At 39.6% G+C, this 8,528-nt stretch overlaps 1 protein-coding gene and 1 long non-coding RNA gene across 2 annotated transcripts; both read right to left on the bottom strand.

The window, feature by feature from the left end:
* Window positions 1-458: 458 nt before the first annotated feature.
* On the bottom strand, window positions 459-2,208 carry LOC143864874 (uncharacterized). The gene is made up of 2 exons (XR_013241367.1): window positions 2,051-2,208; window positions 459-937 (listed from the first exon to the last, which is right to left on the bottom strand). It is a non-coding gene; the product is annotated as an uncharacterized LOC143864874 (long non-coding RNA).
* A 4,877-nt stretch (window positions 2,209-7,085) lies between these two features.
* Window positions 7,086-7,889, bottom strand: LOC143864885 (ethylene-responsive transcription factor ERF022-like). Its single transcript, XM_077375755.1, has one exon. It carries the CDS (start codon window positions 7,867-7,869, stop codon window positions 7,321-7,323), a length of 549 nt encoding a protein of 182 aa, XP_077231870.1. The 5' UTR covers window positions 7,870-7,889; the 3' UTR covers window positions 7,086-7,320.
* Between the last annotated feature and the right edge of the window lie 639 nt (window positions 7,890-8,528).

The following is an 8,528-nucleotide window of genomic DNA, read 5'->3' as shown; positions in this document are numbered from 1 at the left end:
CTTGCACACATGAGGTGATCAAGGGGTTAGGATCATCCCATTAATGTTTGGTTAACAACAATGGCCATGAGACTTGACCTCTCTATAGATCGATTTTTCTTTCATTCAATTGGATTATTACAATAGGATAAGTGATGTGATTATTTTGTTATGGTCCATCTGCCTTGGGGCCCACAATAGATGAACAATTTGGGTCTCATGCATGTGTGCTGTGTGACACAGTCAATGATAAGGTACATTAAAAAAAAAAAGGATTCAAATGCAGGTGGCCATTGTGCTATGAATTGATTTTGAGTTGAAAACTGATTATTTGACCCAAAATTAAATGTTCTTTTTAGTCCATTAATCAGCTTTAGACTCAAAATCCAAAGAGAATGCGGCCTAAACAACTAATTAGAAAAGTATAAATTAAGAGAAGTATAATCACTCATACAAGAGTGGGAGCACGCTTATAAACATGATTAATGCAGAAAATATCTGCTTATATGACTACTGTTTTTACTATGCCCAATACTCAAAATTAAATGTAAATCTAGTCAAATAATCAGTTTTGGACTCACAATCGGTTCTCAAAATCCAAAACAAACATGGCTATAGAGAAAGATATAAATCCACATCATGAGAGTATGTCGATTTCCATACAGAGGGTTGCTATGAGATCTGAACTGCTGTTTGGGTCACAAATGTTCCATTTCCAGCTGCTGGAAGATCTTTAACAGTATCCCTCACAGTTATTGAACGGAATGGTGCCCCGCCAGTAGTGCTCCTAACAACAGCATATTAATTATAGTTTCCTGGCAATGTGATTTTCAACTCTGGACTTGCAAAAACAGCTGCATCAGCATAGTGTAAGAGTCCACGGACTGGAAATAGATCCCAACAATGCTACTCGATGGCATGCTATGGTGGGCTAGGCCACCAAAAGGTAAGGGGGCTTCTGCAAATTTTAAAAAAAAAAATGTTAGAGAAATTGTTATTGGTTAGTCCCACCTTGATCATATGTTTATAGCCCTTTGATCTTTAGGGTTCTCTCAAGAGAAGCTAAACTAATGATGGGCCATTAGATCAAAACATAATTGGGAACTATGAAAATTATTCCATGGAATAATATTAGCGTCAGTTATGTGAGATGGATGGATAGGGAGACTTAAAGAAGGTGGGAGTGAGGGGAATATGAAAGCCTCTTCAAAATATGAAAACAAACACCAATTTGATATGCACCACTTTCTTTTCACTGTTTCTAAGGATTTCTCGTGCTCTCTTTATGCTCTCTCCACTCCTGCCCTCTCAAGTCTCTCCCTCTCCCTCCTTTGTCTATCTCTCACAATTGAGGCTACAACTATTCCATGGAATAGTTTTTCATGGTTGCCAATCATACCCATAGCAAAAAATTTCCATGAAAAAAGTTCAGTTTGTTAAACTCATTTTCAGAGATTTTATTTTCCAATAAAACTTTTTTGCTATTTTTCAAGGAAAGTTGGGATTTTATTAAAATCCCAAGGGTAAAATCTGCGTTCATACTATACAACTTGGATGTGTTTGGATCTAGGGAAAATAAAATTCTAGGGTCCAGTAGGTTTGTCATTTTAATTAGAAAATAGGAAAGTATGTAGAGACGTGCTTGTTTCAAGGTTGTCCAAAAATAACCTTCTGAATATTGCCAAGTATACCATAGTAGTGATATCCATCCATCAGCCATTTTAGGGTTATTCAACTTTTAAATTTCTATCCTTAGCTGAGGATCATCTTCCGTCGGGTGGAAGATGATCAGAAATAATATTGCCAATGTGCATGTTGAAGAAAACAAGTTCAATGTCTAAAAAATGCTATCAGAAATAAATACTTATTAGGAGTTATTTTTTAAAAGCAAATTTTTTTGGCTAAATCATGGTTTACAAAGGATAAGCTAAGTATATTTTACAAAATATAATTTTGATAAAATCCGATGATGAACTTATGCGTGCAAGCACACATATGCTCACATAGGCATAGAAACAGATACATACATGTGCGCGCACGCACACATCCTAGATGAAATTTTGGTGATTACCTCCAACTCGATCAAGCTGCCAACTGAGGCATCCAGACATGGAAGGAGACCACCTGAAATCAGGCTTGCTTGCAACATCCCGATGTTTTCTTTTCCTATGTCACCCATTCCATATTGTCCATTGGTAAGGACTACCGCTCGAGTTGAATCATTACAAAAACCTCGACACATCTTCCTAACTTCCATAACTTTGATGGCAATAGACGACGATATCAAGAATGGCTTGGATTGGAGCCTTGTCATGGCATCTATCCAAAGAAAGTAGAAAATGCGTATGTAGAGGTACGGTAGAGGCCTTGTTTTATAGGAAAAAGTGCCTCGATATTGACGATACGTTGATGACGCGTACCAAATAATATCTGGCAAAGATATTGGCGTGCATTGAAACGTGGTGGAGGCCTTCTTTTATAGGAAAAAGTACCTCGATATTGACGATACATTGATGACGCGTATCAAATAATATCTGACAAAGATATCGGCGTGCATTGAAACGTGGTGATATACTCAGTATGGTGTTATCTTTTAAGATGCCAATTTTATATATTTAGTTGGGATGTCGGTGGACCCAGACGGTCCGATGGCTCTAAAGGATCCGAACTTAATTGGACAAGACGTGAACACAATAGTTGGATTTGTCATATCTAATTTTGATCCATAAACTATAGTCCGTCAAAAGTCGACCGTTTAAACTAAGGGAGATTTTAGAAGGCGGCCGTTTAAACTACAGTCCATTAGAAGGAGATCCTTAAACAAGTTTGGGAGTGTAAAAACGAATGAGAGTGTACGTAGGTCTAAATGGCAATTTCGAATCAAACATCTCTTATCTTTTTCCACGTAGCACCTCCATTGCCTGCGCGCCTAGGATTACATTTTGAGCTTCCGTCAAAATTAAGTTTGATCCCCCGGCAAGGGATAGAGTCCAACTCGGCTTGGCTACCTACACTTTCTTTTTCATTATTTTTTCTAATTACAAAAAATCTCTCTTTTGTAGTATTTGGAAAAAAGCTCTTAGCATTTCTTCCCCATATAAGATCAGATCTATCTTGACTTCTAGAAGCATTTTTCTTAACCGACTCTTTCTTTCTTTAAAAATGCACATGTTTCTTTTCGAATGTGCCATATTTTAACATACGAAGCCAATCTCCACATGATTCTCCCTATTTTGCCTAAACGGTCATCTCTCCAATTTTGAATTATATTTTTATTGGAGCTCTGGAATACCCATGTAATGCTTAAACTTCTAAATATGGACGTTCATAATCCAACAGAGAGAGCAATGTTTCCTCCACTTCCTTACATAGAATGCATTGATTCGCAAGCGATGTCTTACGCTTTTTCAGTCGATGACATGTGTTGATTCTCCTCAACACAACTGCCCACGTGAATGCCATCACTCAGTGGTGACATCGTTGATATCCTAAGTTTTGAGTAGCGTGATGATGTATTACCTTCCTCGATCCTCCTATAGAAAAAAGAATGAATGGAGAAGGTGCCAAATCCTACATTCCCGCTTCAAGGGTGAACAATAACATGATGTAAGAGGACCAAGCAAGGTGGCAAGACTCTTAATTTCAATCTTCTAGGTTAAGCTTAAGCCTATAGATTCAATCTGTGGAAAGACCCTTAATGTAAGTCTTTTAGGTGTTTTTTAATGGAAATGTAAATTTTTTAGGTTACGCCTAAGCGTAATGGCCCAATCAACACCCCGTCTCCTCCACTCTCAATGTAATCACTCACGTTGACCCTCATGGAGGTACCCAAGGAGAACTTCATTAATAATGTCCAATTGATGCAAGGACTAATACAATTTTTATTTTTTTTTGCAAATGAGAGAAGCACAAGAGTGGAGATCATCTTTGCAACAAGTGCAAACTTCTCTTGATAGTGGATGCCATATGTCAAAGTAAAGCTTTTAGCATCCAATCGAGCCATAGAACTTTGTGTGGTCACTCATCCAGATACTACATTGTCTAAACCCATTTATACCCAATCGGTCAATGAAGTGCCCTCTCATGTCTACACACATCACCTCTCTCCATTGAGGTTGAGAAAGAGCACTTGGAGCACCGGAGGACAAGCTGAAGGAATTATCAGCAACATAAGGACTATCTAAAGGAATAATCAACAATAGGAGTACTGTCTAAAGGAATAATGGTGGGATCATTACCTGCATCTGAAGAGGAATTTAGAGATGGAGATGAAGTAGTGATTTTCTTCATCCTGGGATACAGTTGCAGTCCCTTGTATAACATCTTTAGAATAGTAACTATAGGATTAATAGAGACTGAGGGACTCTCGTTTCGTGTACTCTCACCCTAAATAGAAAAACTACCATAGTAAAAAAAGATTTAGACTAAAAAAAGATAACATCCACAGAGAAATCGACTTCTTGTAGCAGGATTATAACCCTTGTGCTCTTTTTGAAATGATGGATGACAAAGGAAGATGCATTTTAAGGATTTCGGATCTAATTTATCACATTTAGGATGATGCATGTGAGCGAAATGAAGAGAATCAAATACCATAGGAGGAACCAAAAAAAATGGACAACTAGGTCAAAAAAGAGAATAGGGAGTGTTGGTGCTTAAATCCGACCGAGCTTACGAACATAATCTCACTTTCTGTCGGGCTTCGATGGAAGGTTAGCTGTCTCCGCGCGTCTTTGACCTGCGCCCATAGACAAAAGATTAGGAGTACCCAAAGTGGGAAATCTAGGGGAATCCTCCAATGCTCAAGTCAGGTATGAGGCAATATAATGAGAGGTGAACACAAAGAGAAGGGGGTAACATGTGGCTCGAAGGTCCGAGTGGAATGCGTGCACCTGGAAGCTCATGATTTTGAGGGTGGGTTACTCTTCAATTTTGATATGACATGTTACAATTTTTATATAAGCAAACTATTTCTGATGTTATTTTAGTTTGTTGGTTTTTCTTCAAAATGGCAAACTAACCTTCCTATCCCATGTGGCGTGTAGGGATTTGCTCGGTTCCGGTCTCGGTCCCGGTTTCCACAGCTGCACTCTATGATATAATGTCCATTTGTTTTTGTTTATCTCCAAATTCCAGAGCTCCCTATTTAATATGACACTATTATGGGATTTGCTAGGGACCATTGCAGAAGAAGGCATTTTTGCAGATGGGCTGCGGCATGAGAGAGCAGCCACGTAAGATGAATTACATGAATATGACAAAATCTGTTGAAAAGTGAGCCCACCACCTGATATGAAGTTAGTGAATAAGACAAAACCTGTTGAAAGGTGAGCCCAAATCTGTTGAAAAGTGAGCCCATGCATGTGGCTGCTCTCTCGTGCAACAACCGGTCTGCAAAATGCCTTATGTGATGGTCCCCTAGCAAATCCCACACTATTATATACAAAATCAAACACTTATGATGTTCCCATAGAATAATATTAACAAAGGACTAGGAATATCATAGATATACCAAAGCATGGGAGGACTTCTCCTCTCAGACAGCGAAATCAGAAATCAACATCATGGAGCTTCAAGCTATTAATCGTGGGCTCGAGTTAGCTAAATCCAAAAACATTGGCAAAATCTGGGTGGAATTTGACTCCCTATCTACTGTCGAAACCATCTCAAAGGAGTCTAAATGCCCCTGGAAAGCTATCATGCTTCTTGACAGAATTGAAACCCTTCTTAGCACCTTCAATAATTGGAAAATTACCCATCTTTGGAGGGAAGGAAATCAGCCCGCTGATTTTCTCTCAAAGACGGATTGCATCTGCAAAGGAGATGATATTCAAGTTCAAGACATCCCGCCTCAACTGCTGGTTCTTATTGCTCGTGACTCCACTGGAGCCCCCCATTATAGATTGTAATTTAATTTTCCATGTTTAATGCCTCTATAAAGGTCCTCCCTCTTTTCCTCCTGTGCCTTGGGGAGCCTGTTACCCTTTGCTTGGCTTTTAAGCCCCCTTGATTCTATAATCCTTCCTTTTTTCAATATATCTGGTCGGGGTCCTGCCTAACCCCAGCTTACCTACCAAAAAAAAAAAAAAAAGCATGGAAGGACTAATGATTTGGTCAATCCTATAAGCCGGCCCCTTTATATATTTAAAGAGGTGTACTAAACTGAAGGGCACCCTTGTAGAAATGGGGGTGACAGGGCGCCCCCAGTGGCTACAAGGCGGTGGTGCATTTATGATGATTTGAAGGTCAAAGTGCATTATATGCATCACCACCCAGCCAATGGGGCCTCACTTTCACCCCATTTATGCAAGTGCGTCCTTCAGTTTAGAATATCTCATATTCAAATATGGGGAAGTCATATTCGCCCCCTTTTCCTCCTTGGGATAGCCTCTACCCTCTAGTACATTTGTGACTACTCTTTGACATTAGAGGAGGTCTCCCAAGTTAAAAATATATGTCATTTCCCTTAAATATTAAATCCTCCCCGCCCCCCCTCCTTTTTTTTTTATACTTCGGACTACTCTTTTACATTAGAGGAGGCTCTCCCAAGCATGGTTTAAAATTTCGGTTTCGGATATTCGGAAAACCGAAATTCCGAAATTTGGTACTCCCGTTCGAAATTCTGGATAGAAATTCCAAAATTCTGGACCGAAATTTTGCAACGTTTTTTAAAAATAAAAATAAAAAATGCATTTTCTCGGACCGAAATTTGGTAAATGGCGAAATATTTAATTTCGCCAAATACCGGTTTCGGTCCCCAACAAAATTTTGGATTTCGGTCTAAATTTTAAACCATGCTCCCAAGTAAGAGGAAAGGTGGGGGCGGGGATCTTTCATTTCCCTTAAATAGTATATTCTCCCCCCTTTTTCACTTTGGACAGCCCTGTCTATTATAAAAGAATAGTCTTAAATACACTAGAAAAATTACATTTAAATCAGAATTAAAATAATTCCATCAGAACCCACTTGACATTTTTAAATATTGGAAAAATTACATTTAAGTCAGAAAATAATTCCATAAAAAGCCATTTGATATATTTAAATATGGGAAAATTACACTTAAGTCAGGAAATATTTCCATCCAAATCTCACTAGTCATATTTAAATACAGAAAAATCACATTTATGTAAAAATAAAAATAAAAATTCCAACAAACTGACTTGAGTTTTCCTGCTTCAAAACGCAAGCAACCCATAAAAAAACACTCAAAATAGGAAATCCAACCATATACCTATGTTGAGATTGCATTCTTTGGCAACCTTCACATATACAAAGCATTGGTGTATTATCTTAGAATAAAATCAAAATTAGGTCAACCACATATATAGAGATCCTTCCTAATTAGTCATTGTAGTCCCATAGGGAGTCATGTTGCATATCTTCCAAGTCACTCATTTCACCACCCATAAAATGTGGTGGTGTTAGTAAAAGAGCTTCAGCCAACTCCATCCACATTTTCGGCGAGTCCAACGGCGACTCGTCGGTCACCGGAAACTGACCGGGGAAAATTCCGACACTCACCGGATGGCTGGAGCTGAACGAGCTGCTCGCAAGAGTAGTATCACTTGTGCTTCTTAGATGCGAGATGGCTTCGATAGCCGCCGAACGGATATGATCAGGGTCGGAACTAGTGGGCCGAGGGAGCCGCTCGGCAGATTCGGGGAAATTAAGTCGAGCCCCACGTCCCCGTAAGTGTAATGCGGCCACGTCATAGGCGGTGGCCGCCATTTCGGGAGTTTCGAAACTCCCCAACCAAATCCTAGTCTTTTTTCCGGGCTCTCGGATCTCCGACACCCATTTCCCCCACTTCCTCATTCGAACTCCCCTGTAATTTCTCTGGGCCCTATCGGCGTGAGTCTCCATCGGTCTTCCTCCATTGTTTTGCTCCATGTGGGTGTGATTTTCCGGCAGAATTCAATTCGGGTTGTCCGGGGATAATTCAGGTGGGATAGAGTGTGGTCCGGTCATGGTTTTATAGAGGATGTGGGAACGTGGGTAATTACAAAGAGAAGGGAGCTTCCTAGTAGTTACGTATATGGAACTTAAATATATATTACGCACGCATAGAGAGAGAGCTATTTTGATTAAGGGGGAGATAGAAACAGCTGGATGACACGAGAGAGAGAGAGAGAGAGAGAGAGAGAGAGAGAGAGAGAGAGAGTACTGGCTTCCATATTAACCCACCGTCATTGGGAGTTTGAAATTTTGAACGTTGTCGAATTTCAAGTTTCCGCGTCAACCTGTAGCGGCCAGTTTCCCAAGCTTACGAAATTTGACGCGTACGACTAAAGTGCACGAGATCAAGACCGAGTCCTTCATCTTGTGCGGTGATAATGGGATAATCTTATCCGTTCAATCTAGGGGGGAACTTGGGCTGGGCTTAAATTGGACCTCATAGATTAGCACTATAAGTAGTCAATAGGGAGGAGACAACCATAAGATTTACCTAGGATTTATCTAGTAGAATAGTGATAAGTAGTGTTTGGTCGTCAACCTCGTAGAGTAGTGGAAGGGAGTACCTATATATATATATATATATATATATATAT

Source organism: Tasmannia lanceolata, unplaced genomic scaffold (genome assembly GCF_043159265.1).
Source record: "Tasmannia lanceolata isolate RefF3 unplaced genomic scaffold, GAP_Taslan_0.1 ptg000054l, whole genome shotgun sequence".
NCBI lineage: Eukaryota > Viridiplantae > Streptophyta > Magnoliopsida > Canellales > Winteraceae > Tasmannia > Tasmannia lanceolata.
This window is presented reverse-complemented; position numbering and strand designations above follow the sequence as displayed.